At 41.2% G+C, this 15,610-nt stretch overlaps 1 protein-coding gene across 1 annotated transcript in view; it reads right to left on the bottom strand.

Moving 5' to 3' along the window:
* Positions 1-2,349, bottom strand: part of cntnap3 (contactin associated protein family member 3) — a 55,703-nt gene extending 53,354 nt beyond the window's left edge. Inside the window, exon 1 of the mRNA XM_084693555.1 lies at positions 2,231-2,349. Coding sequence (XP_084549681.1) covers positions 2,231-2,315 — 85 coding nt within the window. The 5' untranslated portion in view covers positions 2,316-2,349. The remainder of the gene's footprint in view (positions 1-2,230) is intronic.
* Positions 2,350-15,610: the final 13,261 nt, after the last annotated feature.

Genomic DNA, 15,610 nt, shown 5'->3' with positions numbered 1-15,610 from the left:
ATGACAACGTAAGCTAAATCACATTTATATACTGCCTCTCGAAGCTGTTAAAGGTTGAACGTGAATTAAACCTATTGGGTCTGTTTGAATTCAGATGATTCTCACCAGCACTGTCAGAGGGCCTGCTTTAAATAGAACCTAGTTTTGTACCGGGTCCATGGAGAGCATGTAAGCTCAAAATAATAATATATCCATTATTTAGATCGACAGAGGTACACTATAGGATGACTCATGGTTACAAGTCAAAGATTAGGCATCATCTAATTGTTGCATGTGAAATGGAATTCAGATATTGCGAGGAATGTGTATATTTAACTCAGCATTCGGACCGAAATAAAATACAAACTTGGAAAATGGGTCACATGGAGGGAACTGCTGCATCTCCAGCTGAGAACTGACGTTCCACTCCTCGTCAGCGAGCTGAACTTCTGAAGTGCGCTGGTCTTGAGGGTTCTATCAAACGCAGCAGTCCTTTGATTAAACCCTCCCTCTCCGAGACCCACCACAGATAAGAACCTAGAGGCCATCCAGCCCATCAGGGCCAGCCACCTCCTCGTCCCGCATGCGGAAGTGTATAAGCACCCTAATCAAGAGTCCTTCAAGATAAAGGTCTAGCTATTCCAAATAGCGACTCTTCACTTTATTCACCAAGCTGTGGAGAGAACCGCTTTGTGATGGATGGTTACAACTTCAAAGACAACATCAAACAACAAGAGCTGAGGATTTATCTTTGACAGGATCCACGAGGACAGAGATATGTTTTCGCCTTGGCATGTGCCACCTCATCATCAGTTTACTACAATAACATTGATGTCGACTGCAGGATAGTAATATTTGCATCACATCAAGAAACCAACATTTTTTACGCCGAAGGGCAAACACAAAATTTACAAGACTCTGAAGACAAGTGAACCCGAACAACACCTGTCAGTTCTGCATCCTTGGGTTTGTGATAATTTATTAAAGTTATGGTACATAATGTCCCGCAGCTATGAAACTGCTGAGCTAAGTCGCTGGGCGACGATCAGAGCTACCACTTTCAAGAGCAAGTTACCATGCTAGTATGATTCACCCCTATATGCTAAGTGTGAATTGTGCTCGGCTGAGAGAAACAGGCTGTGTGACGGCCATTGCAGGCAACTGTGTGACTCAGGAATGCACTGGGTGTAGTGTGACTGTGCAGAGCCAAGGTCCAGAGAAGTTAAGAGCCATCTGCCTCAATTACAATACAGATTCATCTCATTATACACATCTCACGGATCTCTATCTTTCTCTCACTTACTCTCTCGGTCTCTTTCTCTCTCAGCTGTCCCTGCTTGGGGAGAATCAGAAACTCATACAGAAACCTGTCATATGGCAGTCCAGCACAGGTTATTGTTGCCTTTAGGCAAGTCGTTCAAGATGACAGTACGCTTCAACATGTCTAGATTATTGTGATCATTTAAGGTCTCACTGGGTCACTTATGATCTTCTGAAAATAGTTTAATGCTGCAACCGTTGGCGTGCATTAGGCTTTATAACCTCGTCAAACCACCGTTATTCAAATAACCTGAGTTATAGCTTTTAGCATACTGTGCATATTAGTTGTTATGCGGACATTTAGGCAACTCCTATCAGTGTTCTCTATCCGTGAATCCGATGCTGTGGTAATCGCGTTTGCCTTTCATAGAGGCAGGCAGTGCTATTAAATTGTGGCTAAATTAACAAGCAGGATATCCTGACATTGCATTGCATCAAAACTGGTGTATATATACTCCAGTTTTGATGGCCGATTGTTAAAATACCTACAAGCTAAAGAATCAGCATCCTGCACAGCGGGTCCCCTCCACATGGCTGAAGAGAATGGGGTGAGTATATAGCCCCATTCCGAACGTGTGAAGGCTAAGGTAAAACTATGCCATTAGCATAGATCAAGCGGCTTGATAAGTTTGTGCGAGCTTATAAGCATTCTACAAGCATCAAGTTCAATATCTGCGTAATCTTTTATTTGTATAAAGTAGCCAACTTTATTATATCCAAAACGAACATGTTAAAAAATATCAACCAAACCAGATGATGCCAGTATCCATAATATGGTCGTAAACTGAAGTTCACACAGCAATAAACTAAAAGAAAAAATATGAATTAAAAAAACTTAACAGCAGAACGCATTCCGCGCTGCTCAAGCAACAGCAGGTCCACAATGGGAATGCATGACATTTTAGGAAAGAACACCTTGCTCAATGCTCACCTCTTCCAATTGCTCCATATGAATAGGAAAGCAGCACTGCAACCTGTATAAACATCCCACCGTGTCTTTTGATCCCTAAATCCATGTTGAAAAGACGAGATGCTACCGGAGGAGACTGTCCTCCTCTAGCTCAGCAAAGAATCTCGCGCGCCTCAGTGCTTCGCTGAGCGTTTGCTCTGTGCAGTGTGCACTTATAGTGCCATCCGGCATCTGCCGACTCTTGGAACAGTTGCCTACATTCAGCGTGCAGTGGCATCGGCACACCCACAGTTAATTCCTCGTTTTGTCGAATTTAAAGTGGCAACTCACTATTACCAAAAGAGAAAACTTTAGAACGTCCGAATTAACTCATAAAATATCTTATTAAGTGGTTTGATAAGGTGATCACCAGTCTATGTATATGGTTATGCTGACGATATGGGCTCATGAATGCCCCAATCTACTCTTACCTTCCCAATCCCAGCCATTAATAATTCCCTTTATTCATAGCCAGCATGGTTTCATATGTTGTCATATATGACAATAGACTATGATATTGTTCTCAAGCAGAGGAAGACTGCTGAGAACAGCCTCCAGTCATGCAGTTAAAGACACTGTCTGAGCAAGTCACCCACATTGAAACAAGGTCACATCCAATGAGCACAACAGACAACATAGTATTGTCGCGGACCATCACAGCCATGAGTAGGTCAACCATGTTGCTTATGCTATCGAAATAATCACTCCATATTCCGCATCCATTTTCTACCATTATAACAATCATCATCAGAAACTGAAACAGCTCCTTCTGCTCCACAGTGTTCTGACCGCGAGCAGGAAGAAGGCTGCCTTCGAAAACCTATGGCTTTTGTAATTATTCCCGCTAATGAAGCGGCGAGAGGAAGGAGTGCTGGAAATGTGGACAGGAGAGGAACAGGAGCCGTTGATGGAGGGCTTGGTGGGGAGGGCACCGTTGGAGGGCGAGGGGATTTCACACGCTCCCCATAAGCATCACACACCAGTGCACAGCTGACAGACTACACTTACAAGAACCACTGGGCTATTTAATGGCCATATCCGATGTCCTCGCAGGTAAAAGGCTTTTAAACAATACACGGGAGTCAGAGTGACGGACAGAGGGAACATGAGCTTCAAAGTGGGCCCTAGCCCATTTGCTCCACAGACGGTAGCCAGTTTGCTGTCGTTGGTCGTTGACTGACCTGAGTCGCTTGACTCCACAATACCTGAAAGCTTTTCTGATCCGATTTTCTTGTTTTGTTCAAGTACAGAGCTTTCCTTTTGACAAAAAATGATTTTGACCTGAACGTTTGAGTTCTCCACCTGATCTTCAGTAGTGTATTGTTACACATTCTACCGTGAATGTTGTGGATACTGTGAGAAATACACATCTTCATTGTGATCCATTCATGTTGTTACTATATTATACTGGGATATGTACTGTATTGTCACTAAAACCACACACACGCACACACATGCACACACCCATACGCGCACAAACATACAAACCTAAACCCACACGCACACCAAGACTCATTTGCAGTGAAACTTTGCTCACACACACTGAAGTCAATGGAGTCAGAGGTGCCATTCGATTCCCAGGAGTGAGTCCTGTAACACAGGCTCCCTGCTGGGCTGCCTGTCTTTGTTTCAGGATCACTGTCGTTGTCGTCTTGCTTTTGCATGGCTATTTCCCATGGTAACGTCCCATCCCACCAAAAAGAGATGCTGAAAAGACTTGGGGGGAAAAAAGAAAGACGTGAAAAGCATGTGAACAAGCGAGGCCTCAGTGTAGCGGCTGTGCAGAGATAAAGCATGATGTCGTCGAATAAGCTTCACCTCAGGTCTGGTACTGCTGGTGTTAATCCATTCAGCCAAAACCCAGTGTAACGTCAGCTTGCAAGCCTGTTGGTCTGGCCACGTAGAAACTAAAGATTGATGAAATATGAAAATGTAATATGTTGTAGGCTTTCAAATGTTCTCGATGATGTCTCTTTTGTATGTGTACAGCAATCTTTCCCGTTTCCATTTGACACAATATTATACACAGAAACTTTGAAGTTGTTTGCATGTTAAATGAAAATAAATGAACACGGATAATCAAATCGAAAACATTTGCCCTGGATATGATTCTACGTTCTGTGTATTATATCTTGTGTATATAGCAAATATTTGAATTTATAGGCTAGATGGTATTTATATAAAATAAATTGTGAAACAGTTGCATAGGCTATGGCTTTGCTGGTGTTGCAATGTAGAGTAAGTAATCATAATGGGCCATTATCTTGCTGAGAGCACATTAATGCAAATGAGACATTTCCTCCATGCAGAACTTAAGCACTTGTTGGAGCTTTTCTGGTCTTATTTTAGCGTGTGAGTATTTTGCAGTTGCTCTAAATGAAATAATTCACACATTAGGCCCATGTCCTCTACAGTTACTCGTAATGACGTTGGTTAATTCTTTGGCAAATGAGTGAGTCATTTTGCTCAGCACCTGTTAGAAAACACTGTTTTATACTTAGCCTTTGTTTGCATACTAAACCAAGTCCCTCTATGATCAATACACACTCAATTACTCTGCTTTAAATTCAGTGCACCAGCTGGCCTGTGTTTTGGGTTTTTTGCCCTGGCAGTGGTTCATGTTTAGCCAGTTGGCGAAGGAAGCTAAAGTTTCTTTCAGTTAAGCTGAGTGGACTCGGAGATCAAAGTTTTTCTAGCAACTTCATGTGTGGGAAACAATAAAGAGTAAATCATCAGCTTGGAAAGGCAGGGCTTTCACCCACTGTAAATTAGCTTCTTCTCTTGGGTAGAGGAGATGGAGGAGGTCGCCACGATCCGACCTGACAAGAGGGACAGAGTACTACAAAATGTATAGAGAGATGCAATTTGTAGACTAACTGCATGAGGACTTTTACAGGCTTAATAAATTCATGGGTCCACAATTCAGCGCACACAAGGAGAGGAAATAAAGTAGAGGGGAGGCATTGCAATTTATGGAGCTGCTTTACCATTCAAGGAGAGGGAGAGAGATTAAAAACAACCAGGGAGCCTGCAACAGGATGTACTAAAGTGGCTGAAGTGAGCCCCATGCAAACGGTAACCTCCAAACTGAGCTGACTTAGAACGAAATCTCCCTCTAAATATACCTAATCTCACATGCATTGTTACCGTTGACGTTCAGTAGTCAGTATGACATTTTGCTTTGTGCTTGAACTTAGTCCTGACAGGCCTAAGTGGTTGATTGTGTGGTTAGGAGTGTGGTAAAGCCACGGATAGGATTAGATCAGCCAGAGATCAAATTATCGACAAGATCATATTTAGGAAATGATAGGTTGTGCGCTCACTTTCCAGATTCAATGATAGATCCACACAGAATAAGAAGCTATTGTCCAGGTCCTGTTATGTGCAAGAGTGTGCCACAGTAACCTTGACCGAGTCAAATTCTGCTGAATGAGCAACATTTTAATTCACCAATAGTCATTAACAAAAAACATGCCATATTAAGAGAAGTTTTCTACTTATTAGTTACGTTTGACCACCATGTCAAAACAATCTCTCGTTATTCACCAATACTCCAGTAAGATTTTGCCAGGAAACAGAATGATTAAGACCAACAAATATAGTCTCTTTTAGATTTTCTACAGCACTGTACACTGTACATGAATCCTTTCAGGTTTCCCTAGTACCTCCTCAAAGTTTTCTTCCAAGCAAACTTTCCCTCGACCATGCCCCCCATTGGCATTATAAGGTCATAACAGGAGATTTATGAACAGGTAAAGCCAGAACAGAAGTTAATACCCAGATCTGAAAGCAACCATATGCCAGTCCTGATTAAGCGACACAGCAATAGTAAAGCACCTTCTGCCTGTGGGTTCAAACCAAACAAACATGAAATGCATCAGTGGCAGTTTAGAGTTCTCTCACTATCGGCTGCTAATTTAAATAGGTTATAGAGAGTCTCAAATATAGATTCCAATTCCCTAGAGTCCTATAGAATCTCATATGTAAAAAAATGTTTTTATCTTTATACATTTTTGTTCCAGAAGGAGTAATAAACTATATCTGTATTCTCACTCAACCTCGGCTGAGATTATAAAACAGTTCCTGGTCAACTTTAATGTGTATAAAAACACAAAACACCTACGATAATCCTATTTGTTTGGCTTGCATGAGCCTGCGTCTTTTGTCAAATTTTACACTTGCAGAATTATATACAGATTTCTATAAGCCTTTGACAATGATAGTAGTTGTTGATTCAACTCACCACATAGCATAACTCTCCATGTCAAGGATTAGCACGTTTACAGCAAGGATTACTGAAATCCAGGGGCAGACCGAGCTTCACCCCCATCTGACTTCAAACTCCTGGTGTTGTTTTGTATTTATTACAAACATTTTCAATTCATCACGCCTAAATGACTTTGGCCAGATTTTGTAGCCCACTTAGAATTAGACATACCTGGAGTTGCTTTGTTTGTCATGACATTGTATCATATATCTTGACAGAGACTTTTAGGCAGTATAACTGTTTCATTCTGACATGTGGAATGGAAAATGTATCCTCTGGATCTGCAGTATTGTTATTTTACTGGTGTGACGGTAATGGCTTTGATTTAATCTGGTGGGAATCCTACTAATGGCATCTTTTTCCCTTTTTGAAAGTATTAATTACAGCCAAGAATACATGACATAACGATTGCTGTATTGCACTCTACCGTGTCAATGGTGTTCTCCACATTCATCTGGTAACGCTATACTCTCACAGGTTTTACATTGATCAGCTTGTTGAAGTTACTGGAATACAAATGGATTTCAACTCTGTTGGAAACATCTCAAGGTTCTTCGGTTCTCTTTCAAGTCATTCAAGACTCTAATTAAATTCAAGTCGTGTGCAGTATTGACTAATTGTTTACTGTGTACTCTAAATTGTATTGCAAACTGTTTGGAGATACGGAGTGTAGAATTGAGTAATTCTGTCCAGTGAACACTGAATATAAACATTTCTCCTGTACTTCCCATCTCATTGAGATCGTATTGATGTAAACCAGTTCACAAAGGTGAGTAACAACTACCAGCTTTTCATTATCTTGTAGATCCTAATTACCCCAGAGTATTGGCTTGTTGCCGTGGTTTTTTCCCCTCTGACCTCATGATAAAAAAGACAGTGCAGATAAGATCAAATTAGGTCCAAATGAAACCTTGTTACCACATGGATTTGTGTTTGTACACTATCAGGGAATTTCTGCCCACATGCTACATTTGAATTAATATATTTCCATGGTAATTTTAATCTCAAAACCTGTAAATCTATTCATATTGTTACGATCTCCCCAGAGAAAATGCAGACATCTCTAAGGCCAATAATGCCAAAACTCGACAACTCACGCCAAAACAATCAATGCATAGTAAGTAGCACTACAGGTAAGAGGGAATAAACTTTAAAAACTATAAATATAAAGTATTGATCCATGTACTCCATAAGCGATTTGGTTTCTCTCATGTGAAAAGCATATTGGCCTTTGGAGCCAGGTGTTCCTATACCACTGAGCCCGATGATCCACTGGCCTGACAGTTTGAGGAATGCTAAACAAACGGCCAGTGTCTCTCTGAAGCTTCTAAGGCTTGACAAGGCTTGACATTGAGAGAACATGGTTGGCTCTCTGGACCAGTAATTCATCAAGGCCAGTGGCCCGGTCAGAACAGCCACTAACCCACTGTGACCTCATTCCAGAGCCTCAGGTGTTCCGGGAATCTCACCAACCCTGTGGAGAGCTGCGAGGTGTGCACCACCAACCCTACTGGGCTATGGATTTGGCAGAGTACCAAAGTACCTGATTCAGGACAGACATGGTGCTTGAAGGTTGGAACCTGATGCAAGCAACATATTTAGAACGTCATAGGTGTTTAAAGATGTCCTTGTTTCTTGAGTTTATTCACTGGATGTATCTGTCTGCCTGGTTTAGATTTAAATTTTAAATTGGATTTAAATTGGACCTTCAAACTGCACTCAACTAAGTGAAGGAATTCAATATTATGGACTTAACCAGCTATAAAGGGCATAAATAATGCTGTGTTGGGATGAGTCAGCCTAATGACATTATAAATGTGATGGTGGGTATTGATCAATCAATGGTCTGCGGTGGTTGAAACACAGTCATAAAGTAATTAAAATATCCTCTGTATATGCTGAAGAGATTGCTGAACATGTGAAGCTTGACAAGTTTTTCAACTGTTGGCCGAGGAGCAGATTCCTCCCGTGTGGTGACTTAACCACCTGACCAGACAAGTGCATGTATCTGGTGTTTTGTGAGCACTTAGGGTCGAGTTTGACCTAACTGTGCAGAATTGAGTGTGTCGTAGAGCGAGATATTAGGCCCAGTGGTTCACACCAGAGGGTCTCAGGGCCTAAATGACCCCAGAGCATATCTGCAGCATCAGCTATGATTGACAGGAGTCCTCAGGTGGAACGTTAGCCGAGCAGAGCTGGATTTGGACTTGGGGGACGTTGGGTCCATCAGACTGGGAGTGTCTGTGAATCAGTGAGCAGAACCATGTACTGTTGTATGTGTGGCTTGCATCGCAGACATGGAGCTCAATACTTCAATATGAGGTACTTATACTTACACCCAGAAGTACCAATACTTTTGGGTGAAGCCCACATGGTATGAAGAGAAGATGTATCCACAAATATAGATAGTCACATGATTGAGACGCATGAAAGGAAATTGCTCTAATGCAGGCAGTTTTGACAATTAGTCATTTTTAATAACACATGTCCCTCTCTTGAATAACCCTTAATGCGTTTAACACTGCCCTGGGGTATATTTCAAGATTAGAATTAATTTCCTCTCTCTAACACAATTTCCTCCTTCTCCAATCTCTTGCTCAAGTCCTGTGTGCAGAACTGCTTCCCAGCCCCGGCTTGTCTTGTCACGGTGCGTTGGCTATTTCCTCAACAGAAACCCTGCCTGTCACAACTGACACCTGCTTCCTTTTGGCTTTCCACCGCCGACAGGAGCCGAGCAGATCTGAGCAAACTATTTATCTTCCCATGTAAATAGCCATTAACTCCTCAAGCATGTCCTGATGCCCCCCGTCCCACTGGCCTGCCCCCTATCAGTGTACAGGGGCCGTCTGGAGGCGGTGCGGGAGAGATTGACAGTGATAGAGAACCCCAAAGCATCACAGCTTTATGTATCACATCATGACATCAGCGGAGAGAAACAGAGATCAGTGCCTCATGACCACATCCAGCTCAGTCCTGGCTGAGTGAACTCCTATCAGCGAATGTCATGAAGCATGTTCCTTGAATTCCTAATTCGTGGACAGTTTTGATACTTTCTAACCCCCCCCCCCTAAAATGGTGTGTTTGCCTTTGTTTATATTGGTGTCCTTGCATTCTATACCATGCATCACAGACAGTGTGTGATACAAGATGAAAAAGGGATTAAGAGTACTCTATAGCCGTTGTGCTTCAAAATAGTATACTTGAACTAAGTACAGATTCACATCCACCTGTCTCACCATTGTTTACGTAAAATAAACCTGCATGGCCGTGGTGGAATTTCTATTTACTCCTGAGGCCTGATTTGCTCGAGTGCAATCTAGTGGCACACTTATAACTATGTCAAAACATGATCAAGGTTAAGCACTTTTACATGAAAAGGGACGAGCACCTTTCATTTTGAAATGTACAAGTTTCTTTCAAATACTTACTCAAATGTCAAGGTACAATTTGTTACAATTTGCGCCTAAAACCTTGGCTCTGAGTATTGCGTCATCTGAATTGCTCGTCAGTACAAAGCTAGATTTTAGAAATAAAGTATTTACAGTCAACCCTTCTCCATCGCCGTGCATGTGATGAATATATTTTCACTGTCGCAACTTCACACGATGGACTGTGTATTCGTTGGCTTGTGTTACCTCCAGTAATTGGTCAGTGTTCCCAAGTGGGGGTATATTTGCGGTGTCCATGAGAAGCTTGTCAGTTGAAGGAATAGTCAAGTAGTTTGCTGTGTTCACATGGGAAGCCGGAGTTGGCGAATGACAATTACTCAGAGACTGTGATGATTGTGATGTGAACCAAAGACAGGCAGCCGAGAGATGCAGTCTGAAATTGATTTTGCTTTCTTCTTCACTTTCAGGGGTGAATGATAGTGTGGCACACCCTTGCATAGCAAACGCTACTCACCTGCTTTAAATAACTGCGATTATTCAATCGTCCATTTGTTTAAAGTTATATTCATTCTCGTTCTTCCTAATTACAAACATAATTTACTTTTGTCGTCATGGTAGATCATCAATGTACTGGTTTGGTCAAATAGAGCATCCCACATAATATAATAATATTTTTTGACAATACAAATTAATCCTGATACTGTTACATTTATTCCACAGTTTACAGAATGCATTAAGATGTTTAATTGCATATTGTTCAATAATTAACAATAAAAAAGCCATTGGAGAGCTGATAACATTAAAACATTCTAAAAGCTCATAAAGATCCTTTAAAATACTGCTTTACACAACACCTAATGAATAGAACTTATTTAATATGAATTAACAAAATATATGACAGGTTTATTTAGATATATTATTGTGGAACACTATATTCTATTGACAAATATTGGTTTTCAAGACCCCACCCAGTTTCCTTTAGATATGATTTTTTCTTTGCATAGTTTGTCTCCTTAGGAGTTTTTAAAGTTTAAGTACAAACAAATCCCTGCCTGCACAATTTTATGTTCTCTTGTACTGAATATTTTTTTGAAAATGGCACATTGCCCAGCCCAGATAAGCCACCTCATTCAACTCAGTCCTAAATGATTTGACTACAGGCTTACAAGATCTTCACCACAGATTGGTGGGAATGGTTGAGTTGGTTTTTCAGAAAACTCAAAGGTTAACCTTAGGCCATTTGTCACAACTTCCTGTTCAGTGACCTTTGGGAAAACAACAGGGGAATTAAGAACTTTAAGTATTCTCTTTAGTCTTGCCCTTCCTTGAACATGCAAATCAGAGGCGCCTTCTCAAAAGGCATAAAGACATCCTTGTAAATCCAACAGAATCTGTGTGTCTCAGCTCTCTTCAATGGCCTAATATGTGACAAAAAGAACCAAATCCCCATTTAATTGATGGCTAATTGAAGAAAACCGTGTAATTTATGGACTCTTTTTGGCAACAACCTCAAACCTTGGTTGGAAAGAGTGGTTGACATGGGTATCCTTGGTATGTTCATACACACAATGGCTCCTCCGCTTGCTGGATCTTGGCAGGTGTCTTAACCATCCCTGGTGACAGGACAACAAGGAGCCATCTGATAGAGTACAAAAACACATAGGTCTGTTACTGCATATCACAGCCCACACAGTTTATCATAATGCCAATCCCATTATTGAAGATCACTTAGTTTTTATGTATAATCCTGATCAGCATTGGCACTATTGATTGAGTTGTTAACAATATGGTTGGCCAGCTATGGTAAGATACGGACACATATTATGTACACATATTATGTATCCCTGTCTGCGATTTACTCGGATAGATGTTGTTATCAGAGTGCAAAGACAGTTTCTTGTAAACACTTGGAGAGAAAGGATTCCTAGATGTTTGTTTGTTTTCTTTCTTTCTTCTCTCTCTCTCTTATTCTCGCTCTCCAATGTCAGAATGAGTAGGATCATATATAACAAATTAAGTGCAGCTCACGTCGTAGGGCAACAGTGGGGCAGAACATGTCTGAGGCAAAGAGAAAAGAATCAATTCTTTTTTTCATTGGAATGACAGGATTTCAGACAGTTTCTCGGCCAGCATCCCTCCCCTTCATGCCCCTGACATCATAAGATGGATTTTGGTGGTTGTATGGTTTTTCACTCAGGAGTTAAGGAGTAAATACCAATCCCTATACCATTTTTTTAAAGTATCTTTGGGTTTTCTTTGTATATTCGCATTGTCAATTTTCAGCTGTCAGAAGTTTTGGAAAAGTTCAATATTCTAGTAGACCGGGCTCTTTCATTCAAGCGGAATACTTTCAAAGATCAATGTTAAATTGAGGCAGTTCCATTACAGATATGTACTTTGATGACCCCCATTTAGGAGTACAGTCACCAACTGTATCACATAAATGAATCTGAACACCACATTTATTCATGTTGCAGCTTTCAGCAGCTGTGCTTACCCTGCACTGCGAGTCACATGGGTTGCTCCAACCAGGCTAGCATTGCTCTCCTCGAGTGATGATTGGACAAGAAGGGCACCCCCACACACTCCCGTGCCCTCTGTCAGAGCCAGGACATAGAAGCCCATTCTAAGTAATACGTAAAACCTTCTCCAGGCCTCTTGTTCACATGAAAAGCAAACCACCATCACATCCTTGCAGGAGGTCAGTAAACTGTGACTCCACACTTCTGCCAGTTATTCAACGTATGAATAGGAGCCCTCCGGGAGCCTTCAGACACATCATTCAGAGTGACTTTTATTCTTCTCTCTGATAAGCCAAGATCCAGGTTGGAGATCTCCATTGTGTAAGGTCTCAAAGACATCGATAGATCTCAGGTAGATAGATTCCATCAGGTGTTTGGCCCAGTACAGAAGAGACAGAACCCTTAAAAAGACCTCCCCCTCTAAAAAAAATGCAGTGTCCATACAGTATTGTAAGACCAAATGTGAAATGTCGAACTGTTTGATTGCTCGTATTTGGCATTAAATCAAATAAAGTGTCATAATAAACAGGATGTTTTATATCCAACCAGTTGGAATACTCAAATCCTAAAGATACTAAGAACAATACATAATGAATCTGTTTTTCCAATGCAGTGAATAGCTTTTCTTTGTTTTCTTCAAGCACTACAACCGTAAGCAACAACATTTGCCATTCTTTTTTGGAGGGAAAAGAAGACAATAGTTCCAAGACATCATTGTAAGCCTGTAATCAACAGAAAATTGGCATCAAACAATGCTGACTCTGAAGAACAAATCATTCACAAACTGCTTTAATTGGATCTTTCATGTCCATTTTATCATTATCAATAAACCGAAGCATAGGCTTCTGTCACAAAGCAATGAACATATGAAAGGAACGAATTCTCTCAAAGCCCCCCAGTTAACAGGCAGTTTAATGTATTCCGATCTCTTTGAAAATTTGTCATTTGTAGCATTTCAGTTTGTCGCTTGCAAATGCTGATAAGAAAATGTAAAAGCGAAGTTTGGTTCTCTTCCCAGTTTTTTCCTTCTCATCCAGCCTCCATTTTAATGATTCACAATTTCTCACTGTCTGGAAGCCATTTTATGGCAGATTTTGGTGTTCGGTTTTTGTCCTACTTGCTCAAGCGATAACGGATGCACTGTCATTTTGATACTTTCCCCAATCAAAGCTCTTCAAAAGAATCTTTGATTGCAGTTTTGAATAAAAAAAAAAATTTTCTGGATGCACAGAGTTGGTCTACTTTCTTCTGATTTTGTTCCCTTTGTTCAGCAGAAAGAATTCTATGATTGGATAAAGATTACCTATCACACACAAACACACACACACACACAGTCACTACAACTATCTATTTCTATCTCCATCCCTATCTTCCTGCTCTGTCAAAACTAGCAATCAGTGCCTGAAATGCATTTGTGATCTGACATTCCTTTCAAATGATGGCAAGCCACACTAAAATCCTTTTTCAGCCGTACAGCATGGACGTAAAAATCTTCTGATTCAGAACTCGAGCCCATCTAGCACTATTTTGACTGAAACTGATAATGCTGTATGAGTCACGGACCTATTGGCGATCAGGAACACCACGAGTCAATCGACATATAGTTCTAGAAACAGTGAGAGACTCAGCATTGGTATTAGCTGTTTTCAGCTGCTGAAAGTGACTCACCTGTGTATCTTCAGAATGTCACAACAGGAAGTGCTGGCCAGCTGGCGTCGCTCACAGAAGTGTGCAAACCCCCGGCCTGTCAGACAAACCTCCAGCGCCCGCGAATCCCTTTCGCATGGCTCTCAGGGGGCTTGGAATAACACAAGAATAAATCCTATCTGCTGGAAGTACTAGATTAAGGCAGTCAAACAGCTGAGAGAATGACATCGTGAGGGGAGAATGTTTGTGCCAGAGTGTCTGGCGGCAAGATATATCTGAAACAAATAAAAGCTGTCGATGGTTTTCTTTCTTTTTCCCCCCCTGTCTGCATCTCCCAGAGCTCTTATTGCTCATGCTTATTGGTCAGGCTGAGGCCATCTTGGCTCCAAATCAGCTCTTAATGCTGATGTTTATGGAGGTTTATGATGAGGTTGCAGGCAAGTGGTTGTCTGACCCCCGTGATGATCACAAACTCATTGGTCACCACACAGGTCAGCACTGGTCCGAGGGCTAGAAAGCGATTGGTGTATTTTTGATAAGCTAAGACAAATGTATTTAGCTAAAAACAGAAAGAACACCTTTTCAAAAGGCGGGAATGGCTTGCCTTTGGTTTCAATATTCAGTTTGAATACAGATGCTATTCAGATGCTATACAGATGCTATTCAAACTGCTTTAGAATATTTCAATGCTTTACGCAAGCCATTAATAGGACACAGACTCTCAAACAGGTTGAAGGGAGGGTGTGTTTGAACAAAGCCTCGTTCCCTCTGTCCCTGAAGAGGATGCCTTCTAAGTCTCTCATGCATGTTGAAAACAAGAATGTCAAGCTAGGCGGTTTCCCCCTTTACAGTCTTCAGCCCTAACCCACACTGGGTTCCAAAGGTAGATTTGACGCAGCCTTAATTAATGGTTTGATAACTGTCGAGCCGTTAACATGGGCACAGGGACAGGCATGAATTCCAATTGGAGTGCGAAAGCGGAGCTAAACTGCTGCATGGGTATTATTCTGTGAAGTGATTTTTTTCAATCTGTGGTTCTCTCAGTGACTCGCACAAAGAGCTCTCTCAGGGGTTGTGTGTCTTATTTTTGGCTCCCTCTTATATTGATCACCCACCAGTTGTCAGTGGAGATTAGGCCTGATTGCAAGATGAAAGTCAAGCGATAAAATCATACAGATTAATGCATACAAGGCGGTCTGTATAGAATGTAAATCATTAGAAAGATTTAGGCAAGGATAAAGATATGGAAGTAATTTACTTCTACCGTAGGTGCTTTACAGAATCATCAAATTCGTTTTTTTGATATAAAATGTGCAGTGAACAGGTACTCAAGTATGCCTATCCCAGCTCACTTGTGATTGTGTGGCGAAAGAGCTCATTCTACAAGGAGTTATTCATTGTGAAGAAGAATAGCCAAGACAACAAAAAATGTAATTCCACAGGATGTGAAATGGAGGCTTTAGCCTATTATTAAATAGAGTTGGAGGTGCGTCACGTATGTAGCATTAGTTGTGGGGTCACAAACAAGGCCTACGAA

The sequence above is a fragment of the Hypomesus nipponensis genome, chromosome 27, assembly GCF_054491055.1.
Source record: "Hypomesus nipponensis isolate SF chromosome 27, ASM5449105v1, whole genome shotgun sequence".
NCBI classification, from domain to species: Eukaryota; Metazoa; Chordata; class Actinopteri; order Osmeriformes; family Osmeridae; genus Hypomesus; species Hypomesus nipponensis.
This window is presented reverse-complemented; position numbering and strand designations above follow the sequence as displayed.